Consider the following 18,421-nt stretch of genomic DNA (forward strand, 5'->3'; position numbering starts at 1 on the left):
TAGATCTACCCACCACGTCAATAATAGCAGAGACAGAAACGTCCAGCCTTGATACAAATAGCAACACGTCGTCTGCGTGTAGCGTAATCTTATGTTGCTTTCCACCACTGAGCAGTTGATTTACCGAAGGATCATGCCTAATTGCTTCTACTAGGGGCCCAATAGCTATTGCAAACAATAGCAAGATAATGGGCAACCCTGTTTAGTCCCTCGCTGGATACTAAAATTGTCAGATCTGTAACGGCGAGAAAGAACTGCTTCTAGTGGGCATTTATAAAGCGCTTGAGTCCTGAGTCCACTTAAACTCCCCTCCCAACCCAAACTTCTGCAGCGTATAAAATAAATAATTCCATTCCACCCAGTCAAAAGCTTTCTGCAAAGAGAATCACTAAACCATCTAATGCCCTGCTTTTGAAAGATCTGAATGATATATAATCTCCCAACATTGTTACATGAATTCCGACCCTTCATGAACCCAGTCTGATCGCCCTGGATGATCATAGGGAGGATTCCCTTTACCTTAGAAACAATTTTAAATCCACATGCTTGAATGAGATTAGCCTTTAGGACATACACACCAGGATTCTTACCTGCCTTCAAAATTAATGAAATATTTGCCTCATGAAGCGACTGTGACAGTAGACCTGCTTCATATGAGTGGTTATACGTACCAATCAAAGGATGTGTCAGCAAGCCTTTAAATGCCTTAAAAAATTTATATCCCAAACCATCGGGCCCTGGGGCCTTACCAGATTGAAGCCACCACCAAAGGGCATGCAGCTGAAGGTGTCCAATCCCCCCAGGAGAGCCGTTCTGCCCGGTCCCCGTTTGTGGAGACCAGTCCAAACGGCACTCGCCTGAGGTTTCCGAGGCGAAGGGGATAAATCCCAATGCCTTGGAAACCTCTGAGAAACTGCACACTAAAGTCAGACTAACTGTCTCGCTCTAATATGCAGATTTGCCAAATGTGGGTGGGATTTGCATCACAACGTCTTGCGAGATTGTGTTAGATCTCGCGAGGCGTTGCGAGCCGGGTAGATCCCGGGTGTGGGGTCCCCCGGCCTTTTATCGGCCACACTGCGGGTACGGCGAGCTGACTTTCAGTCGCAGCGTGGCAATTGGATCACGCCCAAAATCTTTTTTCTTTTTTCTGCCCCACAGTCCAGGGGCAGAATTTCAAAATATCTACTGCCATTGCTTATTCGGCCAAAGAGAGTGTAGCATATTGACACAGAGTAAAAAGGTTTACAAGCCAGAGATTTTTGCTCTTTGCTTGGGCTTGCACCAAAACAAACCTCCCCCATCTTCATTTATACCAGAAGCACCATTGGCACAATATAAAGTATTTTTCTAGGATACGAGACCTGCCTGTACCCCTGCTGGAACCAGTTAACCATTCTTTCACCCCAAATAATAAAATAAATACAAAAAATACGTGAAGTCTTGAGTTCCAAGGAGGTATTCCTCACCAATGTGAGGACCCATAGGGTTATACCTACAGACCTTCTATCATTACTCCCAAGGAGTTTTTTCCTCAAAAAAGAGGTAAGATATATCACCATAAGGATGAGTGTCGAATGCCCTTTCTGCATTCTAACCGCTCCCATTTAAGACTTAAGCCACTTGCTCACCTCCCAGCTGTGGCGCTACTCATTTATCACGATTAAAGCAAAGGAGACCGTAAAGCATACACTACCATTATAAACTTACGGATAAGAGAAGACGGATATCTATCATACAACCTGCACAGCGCACTCCTTGACTAGAAGGTGTGAGCTGAGGAGTGTTTTCCATTCAAGATAAATGGGGGTCCCTGGCATTCTCGAGGATAAAATATTCATTGTAGTGCTCAACTACTAAATCATCCCTATCAGTATGATAAATAGAGAAGCGGAATCAGAAAGGAATTATAGTGACAAGGGATAGAATCCAGAATGAACAGTGAACAGGTTGTTACTCCAAATTATTACTTCCCACAAAGTTCACAATGGCATAGTCAGATTGTCGAACGTCTTCACAGAGTTGTAGGATATTACCCTCGGTGTAGCAGGATACAGCAGAGCACACTGTTCTCCGATAGCCTTCAGCTGTTTTCTAACTCTTTCGAAGTCCTTCCACCTCCTGTTGGAAGAAAGAGACCTTCGCTCCATCATGGAGCAAGGCCCCATTTTGTCTAGCTGCCTCCAATACTCTTAGGCGATATCTGAAGTTATGAAAACGCATAATTACGGGTCAGGGACGCTGATTTCATCTCGGCCTCAAAGACCAGATACAATGTGCCCCTTCTAACTTAATGCGCCCAACTTTCATATCCAGATTAAGAAAACGTGAAAATATTTAACTGGGAGCTTACCCTCAGCAGTTTCTGGTAAATCAACAACCTGGACATTTTTCCTCCGGATTTAACCTCTCTTTAATGTAAAAATTGAACTAACAAACTGGAACCTGAGATTTTTTCCAAAATTTGTAACTTGGGCAAACCTCCTGTCTCACGCTTTATGATAGGGTGTTGCAATTGCAATCTGGCAATTTCAAACTTTCTGAAGTAACTTAAATTGAAATATCTGCCTTAAAACATTTTAGAGAAAAATATTTTCTTAATTTCACAAGAGTTAGGTCATTTTCCTACTACTTCATCTTAGGACTGCATATTGAGTTGATTAAGTCATGGTCCGAGTATTGCTACTTGCATGACATAAACATTTTATGAGAATGTGGATCATTGTGAGCAATTTATAAGGATTGGTTTGGTAAAAGATTGCTGGTATGGGCACCTCTGCCCCATTGCTGGAGTTACTTTTTATCTTTTCCCGCAAGACAAATGCAAATTGTGTCTAAAAATGCAGAGAGGCAACCTGTTTGCAGCCTTTTGGTGCCCTGCTTTTAACGGGCAATATTTGACGAACACTGGCTTTTTCACTCCGTACAAAAGCATCTAGTTTTTGTTCAGTACTTCCCTCACAACTGCTTAGCTGAGATTTATAGCTCTGTAGTGTTGGGTATTGTGGGTGCAAACCAATATTGTGGCGATTGAAATGCCAAGCATGGTTTTCAACAGCACTGACCTGAGAAGGAGAATTTAACTCTTGATTTTGCACATCAATAACAGGAAGGAAAACCTAGGAAATACACTTTTTGTACTTTCTGTACAAGAAAACAGTTGACATGAATTTTTTTTGAATCTGCATTTAACTTCTAATTTTCCCTGCTGATCTGCTCAGAAAACATCAACCTGGTAATCTGAATATTATCGGGCAGTGGGAAGGGCTCAGTAGCTCATGGCAAATCTAACGAGGCTGGGAACTTCATTCTAAAGTTTTTCTTCCATTTCCTGCCCAGCAGCCTGACAAATGAACAGCTTGATCAGTAATGGGGTGGGTAAAACAGCAGCAGGAGGCCACAGCTGGGGAATTTGAGATGAGCCCAGCAATTGGAAGGAGGGGAAGAGAGAGTGTGAGCAAGGGGACAAAGAGAGCAAGGCCATTGCAGAATGGGAGAAGACAGGACCTGGGGAATGGTACAGCAGGCATGCTGCAACTGCACTGGTGCTGGGGCAAAGTCTGTGATTTGTAGAAGGGAGGCCAAAGTTTTCCTCGAGAGGTCAGAGAAATGTGGTGATATGCATCACTGTAAATACACAAGGGGTTAATGTGAACACACTACACCTAGCTAGACACCAGAGGGAGCACCAGAGCTATCATGACACACAGACATTCAACCAATAGGTCAGTAAGATAGGACACGACCAATGGGCAGTCACAACACACCCAGACATGACACTACCACAGGGGAGCATTACACCAACCCATATAAAAGGACACAGCACACCTGCTCAGTCTCTTTCCAGTGGAGACACTTAGTGAGTACAGACAGGGTTGATTGAAACACATCACACCCACCACGTGGATTGTAGCAGACTGGTTAGTTAGTCTGAGTAGCTATAGCAGGATTAACAGGAGAGTCGAATCCAAGTAGGAGAATCGTTAACAGTTTAATAAATGTGTTAAAGCTATCTCCAAATCTGAACCTTCCTTTGTCAGAGTGCACATAAAGGAAACAGCTTATGCTACATCAAGAGCATAACAAAACATGATACCAAGGAGTGACTGTTTAAATCCATATAGTTTCAACTCCACAAACCGTGACAACCAGCAACAGCACCCAGGCAAGATGATCGAGATTCCAGTTCCACAGCGGCTCCGGTGCCACAGCAATCTCCGAGCAAATTGGCGTGCATTCAGGCAAAGGTTTGAGATCTTCCTGGTAGCAGCCGACCTACAAGACGTGGCCGATGCTGAAAAGACAGAGCTTCTGCTCACAATTGCGGGTGCAAATGCAGAACAAATCTTCAAAATTTTCAAGTACTCCAGAGGGCAAGAAAAGAGAGACTTTCAGACAGTCCTGGACAAGTTGGAACAATACTGCGAGGAAAACACAAAAATACCCAACAGAAAACTGTAAAAGAGGCGCCAATACTAACCACGAGGCCGAGGGAGGCGAGCAACGAATGACACTTTTGATTGGTGGCCATCTTGGAAAAGGTGCCGCACATGCGCAGTTGAGAAAAGGGCGCAAAGTAAAGGAACAGCGATCTGCACATGCGCAATCGCTTCCTACGCTTTGTCAGAAGCTTTGTGACGTCAGAGGCCCCGGACCACACCCGCTTAAAGGGGAAATGTCCCAAAACAAGAAGAAAAAAAATTAAAAGCCTCAAAACAAGATTCTTTCACCTGGAACGACAACACAATGCCTGAACTTCGACCAGTAGCTGAAAGTAACCTCCGCAGAACCCTGCAACAAGCAGTTGGTACCGCCGAAAGAGATGATACAGTCCTTGAAGACTACGACTCAGACCTTGATTTCTTCTTTGGACATCGCGAGCCCAATGCCAGCTCCGACACAAAACATGATGATATGGTCCTAGAAGACTATGACTCAGACGATGATTTCATCTTTGGAGATGGTGACCCCACTACCAAATCTGAACCGTGACGAGATGTGTTGCACAGTGACGAATCCGACACAGACGCGGATGTGTTCTTCGGATTTGAGGATCTCCAGCCCAGCATATGACATCCTGACTCGTGAGTGCAGGATTATGCTGCTGCCTGACACCAAGAGATAGAGAGCGGTACAAGCCCACAGAGAGCGGCCTGCTGCCACACAGAGAGTGGTCCACGCACCGCGAAGAGTCCCAGCCTCCACACAAAGTGATGAAAGACTCCACAGCGAGACAACTGCACATCTCCACACACAAAGTGACTCCAATGACACAGGCCTCCACAGCGAGCTCGTGGACAGCCTCCATGATAGGAAGCAACGCAAGACTCCAGAGCGCAGTCCTTGCATGAACAAGAAGTGATGACAATCTCCACAGCGAGACCAATGCACGATTCCACACCGGGAACGCTGCAAGACTCCACAGAGGGAGTGACACAAGCCTCCACAGCGAGCTCGTGGACAGACTCCACGATGGAAGGAGCGCAGGACCTTTCACACATCACTTGGTAGTTTTGAATCTTAGCTGATCATATCCTTTCAGAATACCAATCATACCACATTTCCATTTCAGGACGCAGCATTTTCTTAAAAAGTGCAGGGTCTGGACTTCCTTCTGGAAATTTGTTCTGGTTATTGATTAGTCTTTTATGTCAAGAATTTTTGCCTGACATTTCCCCTTCATAGCTTTGAACCTGTGCTGCAATAGTATATTTGGAAGCATTGACCCAGGTTTCCTTTGCCTCATTAAGCATCTTTTTTGTAGTTCATTGACACACCGATTCCAGGTCATTTATCTATAGAACGGAGCCCTGGGCACCGCCATTTGGTGTCCCTCTCATTGCAACATTGCCTTTGGAAATACCTCTTATGTACCCTTTCTCTGAATGCTCAGCCACTGCACTGATGGCAGTGTTATAGGAAAATGTGACTTTAATCTGGAGCAGTTCTATTCCGAATCCAGCCTGTATTCAAACTATTCCATCAGCACTATTGGGTGGCACAGTGATTATAGATTATAGCGTACTGCTGCCTCACAGCACCAGGGACCCGGGTTCAATTGAGTGCCTGCCTGTGTGGAGTTTGTGCATTCTCCTCACGTCTGCATGGGTTTTCTCCGGTTGCCTCCCACATTTCAAAGATGTGCAGGATAGATAGGGGAGCGGGGGATTAGGCCTTGGTCACGTGCTTTTTCAGAATGTCGCTGCAGACTCAATGAGCTGAAAGACCCCCTTCAGTACTGTCTGGATCTATGGATTCAATTATTGTTCCGGAATTGTTGGGAGAGAAAAGCGCTAACGTTTCGAGTCCAGATGACCCTTTGTCAAAGGCTGATCTGGACTTGATACGTTAGCTCTTTTCTCTCCCTACAGATGCTGCCAGACCTGCTGAGATTTTCCAGCATTTTCTCTTTTGGTTTCAGATTCCAGCATACGCAGTAATTTGCTTTTATCCATTGTTCCGGAATTACTTGCCTCATGTAAATCATATTGTATCCTGGTAATGGAGAAGTTTTTGCCCTTCAATTGTTTGGAGATACATCAGGAATGATTTGAATGCTATGTACAAAGTGGACACAGACAATGAGTTCAAAAAATGAGTTTATGTTTCTGCTGCATACTAAAGTATGGATCCTCTGCTTTTGCCCAGGTTTTGTAGCAAAATTTAGATGTTTGTTCGTGAAGCTGTAGTAGCTAAAGGACACTAGATTAAATCATTAAATCGAACAATGCAATATAAATACAGGAATCCATCTGTTCCAAAAACATCTGATATTCCTATTTATCTTGCAGGTGATACAAAAGTCAAAAATTCTGATGATCTTTCAGCAGAAACCATGTCCAGGTATTTGACAAAATAATTATTTTCAAACATTGTAAATGATTCCACAGCCTAGTAATTAGGTGTTAATTTTTTCTCATTCCTGCAACTTCACTTTCCCCTCTGCATTACTGCAGGGTTGTTAGATTTTTCATAATTTCTCAGCAACTTGTGAAATTCTCTTGTGATGTGGGCTGTTCCATCTGTTGGTAAAATCTCCCAGTGTGAGGTACATCCTGACTATCTTTTTTTAACAGTAACATCCGGAAATGTCTGTGTTCTTCAAAAAAAAATAAGAGTGAATATCGTAGCGTTATAAATAAATACCACGTACATCCTCCGCTTGGCCCAAACTGTAAAGGTAGTTTCTGTTCTCCCATAGCTGGGGTTGCATTAATTCTTTCAGAATATTGATTCTTTGGGTACACTTCTTGAATTATATACTCTTGTTTATAGTTTATTTTGTAGAGGTATTTATTAATGATAATGGTGAGAAATTAAGATTGAAAATATAGGTGAGGGATATTCTAAGTATTCTTTCAGCGTAACATCTAGGATCTTTATATGACAGCTGCCTGCAGTTATAAGTTTCAGTATAATTGACCGAAACATAGGCACAGTGGTAGGCCGTTCTTTTACAATTGATTTGTATCTCAGCTCCTTTTTCCAACGTGCCCCATATCCTGTGATACCCATATGAAACAAATCTATCCATCTGACTATTGGAAAATTTTAATTGACCCAAAGTCCATAGCCTTTTTGAGAGCAAGATCCGTGTTTCTACTACACTTTATGTAGAAAAAGTGTCACCTGATTTCACTCCTAATAATCTTTATTATTGTCACAAGTAGGCTTACAATAACACAGCAATGAAGTTACTGTGAAAATCCCCTAGTCACCACACTACGGCGCCAGTTCGGGTACACTGAGGGAGAATTCAGAATGTACAATTCACCTAACAAGCACGTCTTTCGGGACTTGTGGCAGGAAACCGGAGCACCCGGAGGAAACCCACGCCGACACTGGGAGAACGTGCGGACTCGACACAGACAGATACAGATGACCCAAGCCGGAAATTGTACCTGGGTCCCTGGTGCTGCCCCTCAAATGGACTACCCATAGGGCGCGCTTTAACGTAAAAGTTTAGTGGGGTGTTTCTTGGCACCAATGACCCTGCTATAAAACGGCACTTTGCCTTTTTTTCTTCAGCCTCAGCGAGGCACACCCCATCAAGGCCGCACTTTAGTCATTTCCTATACTGACAAGGGAGACTACTTGCAGATTGCGGTGCCATTTTTAAAAGCAGCTCTGATCTTTTCTTCCCCCCCCCCCCCCCCCCCCCCCCCCCCACCTCATTTCAACCAACCTACCCATTCTGGGATCCTCGAGGCCCCCCCCCCTCACCCCACCTCTTGTGGGTAAGGCACCCCTGGGCCCGAGCTCTGGGTGGGAACCATGGCAGTGCACCAGTCAGCCTGACAGTGTCACCTGGGCACCCTGGAAGTGTCAAGGTGGCACTGCCAGAATTTGGGTGGCAGTGTCACGGTGCAAGACTGTAGTGCCAAGGTGCCTGGGTACCAGCAGGGGTGCCAGGGTACCATCCTGTTCGGTCCCTGACCACCTGGGGGTCTCTAATGATCTGGGAGACACCTCCTCTCCCTAATGGCTCATTTAAATATGCTGATCTGGATCACGCCCAGTGAGGGTGAGATCCAGATTGCAAAGTCTCACAATGTTCGGTTGAATCCCGCGTGATATCTCGAGCATCGTGAATCTCACAAGAGGCCTCTCGCGAGATTTAAAGGCCTGGTCGTGACACCAAGCCAAGCGCAACAAGACTGGTAAGTCGTGCCCATAATCTTAAAATTATATCCGTTGTGTTTTCTCTATTGGGGGAATAGTTTCTCTTGTGAATGTGAGCTGTAGCCCCTTCAAATCAGTTGTATATTTTCTAAAACAAAGCAGAAAATACTGGACAATCTCAGCAGGTCTGACAGCATCTGTGGAGCGAAAAGGGAGCTAACGTTTCGAATCTGGATGACTCCAGCTTTAACAGCGAGTCACCCAGACTCGAAATGATAGATCCCTTTTCGCTCCACAGATGCTGTCAGACCTGCTGAGATTGTCCAGTATTTTCTGTTTTTGTTTCAGATTCCAGCATCCGCAGTAATTTGCTTTTATCTGCGTGCATATTTTCTGAGGTTCTGTACTGCAGGTTGATTATTGCAGACGTTCCAACTTTAATGATGCAGGTATTCAATGCCAAACTTTCTTTGTACACCGATATCATTGAAAATATTCTACAGTGCACATGCATTTAGGTTTGATGACAAGGGAGTCAAGATTTATAGGGGGTAAATGGCAAAGTGTAGTCGAGACCACAATCAAGTCAGCCATGATTTTCTTGAAAGGCGGAAGAGGCTCAAGGACTGACTAGATTACTTCTGTTCCCATGTGCATGAAGCATGTTCTACCTGGATTGATCTGACTCCATGTCACCTTTTTTTAAATTGAGAAACTTAGTTGAACAACCAAAGAAAGCAGAAGAGAAGATGAGCTCAATAAATTGATGCTTCTGAACTTATTTAAAAGCTTGCAGATTGTAAGGAAAGGGAAGGCTAAGATATTATTGGGCTTTGAGATCTTGGGAAAGAATGAGCTGAGAATGGAGATGGTAATGTTTCACAGAGAATTGGCACACGAAGAAAAGCATGTTCTGATTCAGTCTGTGATAGAGCTTGTGGTGATACAGAACAGTAAATATAGTGCTAGCTAGTTCCAAAAATCTGAGGACCCTAACCCTGTGACAATGCATGTATTTTGGACATCCTGAGGGCATCAGTCTTTTCGCAGTTACCTGTACTAATTGTTGTAATGTTGGCAAACGTGTCAGACAATTGTACTCTGCACAGTCCAGCAAACAGCAACAAGGTACATGACCAACCCCTGGTGCTGTTGGTCAAGACAAGAGAATTCCAATGTGCTTCTTCAAATTCTGACATGGGATTTTGTAAGTACACTTGAGCAGGGATATGGAGCTTGGTTTAATGAAAAGGTAGATTTCTATGCCATGTATCATGATGAAAATATGCTGGGTAACAGCTGTCTGTTGAAATTTAGTGTTAATTTGAATTAACAGTGAGGCATTGCCAATAACACAATAGCTTTTTAAAGTTTTTCAATTTTACCAAATATTACAAAAAATGTAAATTTTTACAAATCTAGAAATACAACATTTTAGGAAAAAATACTAAAATGAATATAAACCCACACAGCCCATACCAACATCCCAACCCCTCTAGCAACTGACGGTGATTAGTTCCTTAAAATAGGCAATGAAAGGCCGCCACCTCCAGTAGAATCCCTCGACCGATCTCCTCAGGGTGTACTTTACCTTCTCCAGATACAGAAATCCAGGTTCCCTGACCATGCTGCAGCGTTGGGTGGGATTGGAGACCTCCACCCCAGCAGAACTCGTCTCTGGGCAATCAACGAATGAGGTGGGAACGTCTGCCTCCGCCCTGTCTACATCCCTGGCGAATCCGACAACCCAAATATGGCAACTAGAGGACAGGGGTTCAATTCGACATTTAGAATTTGCAACATGATGGCTAATGAAGGAAATCCAAAAGCTCAAGTTAGGATCAGGACCAGAACATGTCCGTGTGATTGGCTGGGACCCTGGAACACCGTTCACACCTATTATCCACCTCTTGGAAGAAGAAACGCTCATCTTCGCCTTGGTCAGGCGTGCCCTGAACGGTGCCTTGAGCTGGATTAGGTCCAGCCTCTCACACAAGGCTGTTGGGTTCACCCCGCGAAGGGCGCCTACTCCCCCTCTCACCTCAGCCTGTCACCCCATCCACCGGGCCCACTTCTACTGGCAGGAGCCACCCATAGATACCAGATGTGCTACTTCCTCCGACTCTGCAAGTGAAAGGATTCTTTCCATAAAAGACGTCGGCAGCACCGCGGGAATTTTGGGATGGCCTTCCGTACTTTGAGATATCTAAACGAATTCGACCCCACAAAATGAAATGAAATGAAAATCGCTTATTGTAACAAGTAGGCTTCAAATGAAGTTACTGTGAAAAGCCCCTAGTCACCACATTCCGGCGCCTATTCGGGGAAGCTGGTACGGGAATTGAGCCGTGCTGCTGGCCTGCCTTGGTCTGCTTTAAAAGCCAGCTATTTAGCCCAGTGTGCTAAACATATTTCACTGTCAATTCATCCAAGTGGGCAAATCATCCTTCCAGAAACAAGTCCACTTTGAGCCTTTGGAACTATCTCCCTTAAAAGGCAGTGGAAGCAGCAACTTTGAATATTTCTAGGGCACAGATAGATAGATTCTTAATAAGCAAGGGGTTGAAAGATTATTGAAGGTAGGTGGGAATTGAAGTTACGATCAGAGTAGCTCTGAACATGTTGAATGGCGGAGCAGGCTTGACAGGCCACTCCTTTTTTTGTGCTTATTTAGACTTGGCCAAAATCAACCAGGACGAATGTTACTGTTTTTATTTTTAAAAATCTTTTTATCTTTACAGAGACGTTGGCAATATAGTGGAAATGCTCTATGGTGAAAATGCTCCCTCAGTTCTGTTGATTGGCCATAGTATGGGTGGAGCAATAGCAGTCCATATTGCAGCAAAGAACCTGGTGCCATCTCTTGTGGGCCTGTGTGTGATTGATGTAGTAGAAGGTGGGTTATTTGAGATGCTATATGAATTTTTAAAAATTTATTTCAGGTAAAAGCAGATATAATGAAAGCTTGAATAATAGCTCTTATGAGTCACTAGTACTGCAGAGTAACTTTGCTATGTCTATTAGTGTATGTAAAAATGAAATTTCCCTTAGCATTTTGTAACTTCTTTTAAAAAAACATTTCTAGGCACAGCAATGGATGCTTTAAACAGCATGCAAACGTTTTTACGGAGTCGACCTAAAGTATTCAACTCTATTGAAAGTGCCATTGAATGGAGGTGAGATTTCTTTACCTTTATGAATGCAAGTAACTCCTCTACTTCAGTGGGACATCATCGACAACAAGCCCTTTTCATTCAAAGAACATACAGTCTACATTGTCCCACCGGAAGTGAAATTGCAGTAGAACAAGCCAGCCATCTTATCATCTAAAGTGGAGTGCCTATCATAATGTAGCAGTCCAATTAGAGACTTGTGTTACGAAGGAGCCCGCATCGAGTAGTTCAAAGAATACCTATACAATACCTATTATACATCTCAAACGGTAAGTCCCAACTGGGTCTGCCTTGCTGGTGCCTAACTGGCCGGCTTTATATACCATCCAACTATATGTTGTTTAGCGGTCCCCACCCCCTTAACGGGGGAGCTCGTATTCTGCAAGGGGAAGTTAATTGTTCCCACCCCGTAAGATACTTGCAGGTTATAACAGCAAGAATTGGTCATTCTCTTTTCCAACCATGGTAAGTGGGCATCTCTGGTTCGGAGTCGGGCACTTAGGGAGTTTCTTTAGCCTTGAGTCAAATTTGAATGATGGTTTGTAGGTATGTGAAGGAAAATAGAGTGATTTCCAGTTTGGGAATACTTCCAAAAAATGAATGCCAAAGCACAAAGTTGTACCTGCCTCTCTCAGAGTTTGCCGGTCAACACTCTAAAATGTTTTATGGCCCAACCACCCTTTTTAAACAACTCTGGCATCCTATTTGCCAATTGTAAATCAGTCACAGAAATCATGGGTATGGACAGCTTGGAGAATTGATTTCTGGTGATATTCAGACAGGACCATCAGCTGCTCTTGAGCTGGACACTTAGTATGCTGCTTCTGAACATTTTGAAAGTGTTGATTGTTGGAACTGACGGTAATCATTTGGTGACTTGTTGAAATCCAGGGTGTTCTGGCAAAATGTCTGATAGTTTCAATGGGTTTGGGGCTTGTACTGGACAAGGAGGAGGACCTTACTAACTTGCAGGGATTACAGCAGCAGAACAAAAAGGAGTGTAGCTTGCAGAAGACTTTATTCCATATGTATAGACCCAGAACCTCTTGCCTGCAATTCACCACGGAGCTGTGTGTGCATGAAGAAAATCCGCTTTACCAGGTAGACCGATCTTGAACTGGATTCTCTAGTCCCCCAGCCCCGTGTTTCTCAACAGCTTGACATTTGCTGGCGGCAGGATTTTCTACTCCTGCAGCTTGTCAATGGGATTTCCCATTGAAACCACCCCACACCACCTGGAAACCCGCAGGTGGGGGTGCACTACCGACAGGAACAGAGAATCCCAACTGCTGGAGAATTCCGGCCCCTATATCCTGCTGCAACCTAACCTAACCTATTGTCAGCACAAAGTCAAGTGCATCTTTGCAGGTGGCCGACAGTCGCTGTTGCCTTAAATTTTCGATTGCATCTGGCCATTCCAATGTTTGCAAATGGCATCTGCCACATCAGCCAATCACCGTTTCAGGTCTGCATTCGCTGGACTTCAAAGCTTTTGACTTCATATCTTTTGCTATGGATGCCATGAAGGAGGAAAATGGGGTTTCGGGTTTTGTAAGATTGTCCATTCATCCCCAAGTGGGAGGAGACACATTCCTTGCCTGCTCCAGTAGGCAAACATTCAGTTGTTTTGTGGACACCTACAATGCCTCATGCAGGTTTGTACTGGATTTTCTGATAGCTGCCATGATGTCTTTATGCTGCACCATTCACAAATTTATTTTCTTGCACCCAAGAATTGGATCAGAGGCTGGCTGCTTGGATGCAATAACTATTCTCTCCAAACTTGCCCAACATTGCCTCTCAGGAACCCAAGCACAGATGCACATACGGGGTAAAATCACTGTCATGACTCCACTTGATCTCTGACAGAACAGACATAACCCCTCCAGGAGCAACATTTCCACTGTAATCTAGGTATATATGTTTCCTGCTTTACAGCTCTCGGCGAATCTTCAGGGAGTTGTTGATTGCACATTTCTTCCATCAGGAGGGCTAATTCGTTGTCTGTCGCAGAAGAAGATGTGGAAGTGGAGGAACATGTGCAACTATAAACACTGAGGATGCTGAGAAGAGCAAGGCTTATATATTCTGCCAGCTGCATGAGCTCTTCGTTAACTGCTCATCCAGGAATTCTGGCTTAAAAGCTTAACAGTACCCCTGAACCAACAGTTGTTCCCAAGAGCAGTCCACGGTACTTCCATCATTAAAACTGTACTTGTTTGTTTGTCATTTACAGCACAGGAGGCCATTCGGCCCATCGTGTCTGCTCCGGTTCCCAAAACAGCAACCTTGCTAGTCCCATTCCCCAGCCCTATCTCTGTAGCCCTCTAAATTCTTCACTTTCAAATATAAAGCCAGCTCTCTTTTGAAACCTCCTATTGAACTCTTAACTCAACCATAGAGCTTTCAAACAAAGCATGGGTATCAAGTACTCGAACAAATTGAACAGTAGGAATTTAAAAAATAATTTCTAATGTTTATATTTAAAATTAAAACAGTGACCTTTTCACAGCTATTAATGGGAGTTATAGGGGTACTGGAATCTCTAACAATGGCCACTACTCTTGACAGGGGAGAGCTGCGGCGTGGGGTGACCATGCTCCAGACTTTGAGGAGGACCTGGTACAAGATGGGCAGCGCCTGCAGGAGTTCCCCCATGATGTATTTTGGGGAATATGAGCTCCCAATGAGGGGGGTGGAGCAATCATTAGCAGTGCAGCTGTATAAAGAGCTGGCCAGTGTGGTACCGGCTAGAGGGAACCAGTAGTGAGCTACTGTTGCAGTGTATATAATGTAAATAAAGTTGCTTTCTGTATGATTCTACAAACTTACACTGGATTCTTCATGTCCCTCACAAAAACTGACTTCTTTCCTTTGGTCCTTGGGCTGATATGTTCTCTGAATCAAAGTACCATCCTGTGTGAAATCTCTGGTGACTGCTTCTGAAGTTCCTCTGCTAATCCTAAGGTATATATGTGAAACATATATGGCCATACTTTGAAATGAAATGAAATGAAAATCACTTATTGTCACAAGTAGGCTTCAAATGAAGTTACTGTGAAAAGCCCCTAGTCGCCACATTCCGGCACCTGTTTTACAGAATCTCCTAAGACTTAAAAAAATTGAGTATAGAAATCTTGTCCTGAATTCGTTCTAGTTTTTCCTCTCAATATCCGTCTCCTCATCTTCATTATAGTCCCAGGTTTCTGATAATTACAGTTTTTCCATTTTGACTTGGATTTCAGTTGAATTGCCGGCTTGTTCAATTCTCCGTATATGAAGAACAATTTGAATAAAACGTAACACGTTCCAATTACTTTGGTTTGTAAAAATAAATCTTGTAAGTAACACAAAAGCCAAAAACTGTTAATTCTACAAATCTAAAATTGAAACAGAAATTGATCAGCAGTTCTGGCAGTATCTGTGGAGACAGAGAAAAAGAGAAATTTCTAGCAACCTGTCTTCAATCTGATATATTGCCTTTTCTCCACAGATGTTGATGGACCTGCTATGCCTTTCCAGCATTTTCTGTTCTACATTATTGGGCAGCACGGTAGCATAGTGGTTAGCACTGTTGCTTCACATCTCCAGAGTCTCAGGTTCGATTCCCGGCTTGGGTCATTGTCTATGCGGAGTCTGCACGTTCTCCCCGCGTCTGCGTGGGTTTCCTCCGGTGCTCCAGTTTCCTCCCACAGTCCAAAGATGTGCAGGTTAGGTGGACTGACCATGCTAAATTGCCCCTTAAGTGCCCAAAAAGGTTGGTTGGGGTTACTGGGTTAGGCGGATACGATGTGGTGTGGGCTTGGGTGGGGTGCTCTTTCTAAGGGCCAGTGCAGACTCGACAGGCCGAATGGCCTCCTGCACTGTAAATTCTATGATTATCAGTAATCTTTCTCTGTTGGGCCGAGGAAAGGACCATGGCTGTTGAAATTAAGTTTAATGCAATTTGATTTTTTTCCCCATTAAATTTAATTATCCTTCAGTAAAACAGAAAGAATTCGAAGAAAAGCCACAGTATTTGGTGTTATATCATTTCATTACAAAGCATATTTTTTAACATTGTAAGTTGCTTAGCTTTTTTTCTAAAGCAAAGAAAATAATACTCCTTCAAATTAGTGAAGAATTATACACTTTTTGAGGTTCATATCTGTATTTTAAGTATAACAAAATAATGCATGATGCATTTACATGTGATATGTGAGTGTATACTCGTGAAACTTTTTTTTAAAAAAAAAACCTTTTAGGGGCAATTTAGCCTGGCCAATCCACCGACTGCACATCTTTGGGTTGTGGGGGTGAGACCCATGCAGACACTGGGAAAATGTGCAAACTCCACATGGGCCGGGAGCGAACCCGAGTCCTCTGCGCCACCGTGCCACCCCTACATGTGAAACTTTGAAGAAATTTGTCTGCTATAGAAGGAAAAAAAATATCGAAAACTGTTAACACGTTCCAAATAATACTTCCAGGCTCCATAATAGTTATAGAACCAGAGAAAAGTTACAGCACAGAAGGAGGCCATTCGGTCCATCTTATCCATGCCATCCTGAGGACACCCAGGTGCCCTTTCTAACCGCACCTTCCTGCACCCGGTCCATAGCCCTGTAGCTTACAGCATTTAAGTTGCAGATTTAGGGGGCAGCACTGTGGCGCAGTGGGTTAGCCCTGCTGCCTCACGGCGCTGAGGTCCCAGGTTCGATCCTGGCTCTGGGTCACTGTCCGTGTGGAGTTTGCACATTCTCCCCTTGTTTGCGTGGGTTTTACCCCCACAATCCAAAGATGTGCAGGGTAGGTGGATTGGAAACGCTAAATTGCCCCTCAATTGGAAAAAATGAATTGGGTACTCTAAATTTTTTTTTTTTTTAAGTTGCAGATCTAGGTACTGCTAGAGTTTAGGGTCGCTGCCTCCACCACCAGCTCAAGCAGCGAATGCCAGACTCCCACTCCCCTCTGCGTAAAAAAAGTTCTTCCTCATGTCCCCTCTACACATTCTGCCACTTATCTTGAACCTATATGCCCTGATTCTATAATTCTCTACCGAGGGAAACAATTTTATCCTGTCCACTCTATCTCTTCCCTTCATGATTTTGTACACCTCAATTAAGACACCCCTCAGCCTTCTTGGTTCCAAGGAAAATAATCCCAAACTATCCAATCTCTCCTCGTAGCTACACTTTTCTAGCCCTGGCAACATTCTTATAAACCTCTCCTGCACTCTCTCCAGAGTAATTACGGCGTTCCTGTGGTGACCAGAATTGCACACAATACTCCAGTTGTGGCCTCACCAGTGTTTTATACAATTCCAACATTATATCCTTACTTTTATAATCTATATCTCAGCCACTGAAGGAGAGCCATTAGTGGTTCATCAGGTTTTGTTTTTGTTTTATTGGCTCATGGTAGCATTTAGCCACATGTTAAAACATGTCTGGTTAGCATTAATATTTTCTAAAGAAGTACTGATGCTAAAATAGTAATAACATATTTACTGCACTTTAGTTTTGGATTGTGATTTAAAACTTAATTGAGCACGGTGTCAAACAACAACATTGGATTTGTCAAATCTCATCTTTTGGAGCTGATATCTTTGACAACATGAAGCCACTCATTTTTAAAACTTGTATATTCAGTTCATTAGAGTGTGTTAGAAATAGATTAGAAGTAGAAATAATATAATTAGAATAGTGAGACAGACAGCAGGCCAAAAATGGGAAGATTTAAGATGCTTAGCATTTCATATGTATATAAAAAATTGGAATGTTTATTTTTGTTGTATGAAACTAATATATAATCAGAATAAAATTGCTGATATTGGATTACAGTACTGTATTGGTTATGTTACTAGATTAAAAATTCAGAGAATGTGAGCTGTAATGGCAGTTTGAGAATTTTAATTTGGGTTTTTAGTTTTTTTTAAAAGCCAGCATCAATTGGGTGAAACAAACAGATTGTCATAAAAACCCACTTGTTCAGTAATGTTCTTTAGGAACAAAACCTGCCAATCTTGCTCTAAATGGTATGTATGTAACTCCAGCCTCCCATGTAAGTAGATCACGCACAAATGCCATTTGAAGTGGCCTAACAAGACTTCCGCTTCTGAAGGTGGAGTGAGCAGTCACACACCGGGCAGCTCCTGCTTTAAGGCACAGAAAAGATCTTACCCGATACTGGGTGGAATTTTGATGAAAAGGCATAGGTGAATGTTGGAGTAGTTTCCCCCGGGAGTGGTATGTCTGCTGGCTATCAGATCCGGCAGAAAAAGGTGAGAGTTGGCTGAAAACTTTGAGGGAGCCTTTGCTGCAGCAGCCACTGTAAGCATGCAGGCGGGGAAGGGTTGATGCAAGCTGGAAAGCCCGAGATGGAGGAGCTGATGGCGTTGAAGTGGCCTAACAAGTTGTTCAATTAGGACCACTCGGGATAGGCATCAACTTCCTAACTTCTTCAGGTAGCATCCACACAATAGCACTGATTTTAGCAGTTTTGAAATTAAAGAGATCTCCAGATTTCTCTGAATAAATTGATGGGGCTTCCCCACACCCTATCCTCCATTTTCTCACCTCCTCCGAAAATGGTGACTCATGCTTGACATACAATTCCATCAGGATGGCACGTTGCCCAAGTGATCA

General features: G+C 43.5%; 1 protein-coding gene across 2 annotated transcripts in view; it reads left to right on the top strand.

The window, feature by feature from the left end:
• The window catches only part of ppme1 (protein phosphatase methylesterase 1), an 89,990-nt gene that overhangs the window by 41,542 nt on the left and 30,027 nt on the right, over nt 1-18,421 (top strand). For both annotated transcript variants that reach the window (XM_072477147.1, XM_072477146.1), the window contains exons 5-7: nt 6,792-6,843; nt 11,364-11,518; nt 11,708-11,798. In XM_072477147.1, the coding sequence (XP_072333248.1) occupies nt 6,792-6,843; nt 11,364-11,518; nt 11,708-11,798 (298 nt within the window). The remainder of the gene's footprint in view (nt 1-6,791; nt 6,844-11,363; nt 11,519-11,707; nt 11,799-18,421) is intronic.

Source organism: Scyliorhinus torazame, chromosome 15 (assembly GCF_047496885.1).
Source record: "Scyliorhinus torazame isolate Kashiwa2021f chromosome 15, sScyTor2.1, whole genome shotgun sequence".
NCBI classification, from domain to species: domain Eukaryota; kingdom Metazoa; phylum Chordata; class Chondrichthyes; order Carcharhiniformes; family Scyliorhinidae; genus Scyliorhinus; species Scyliorhinus torazame.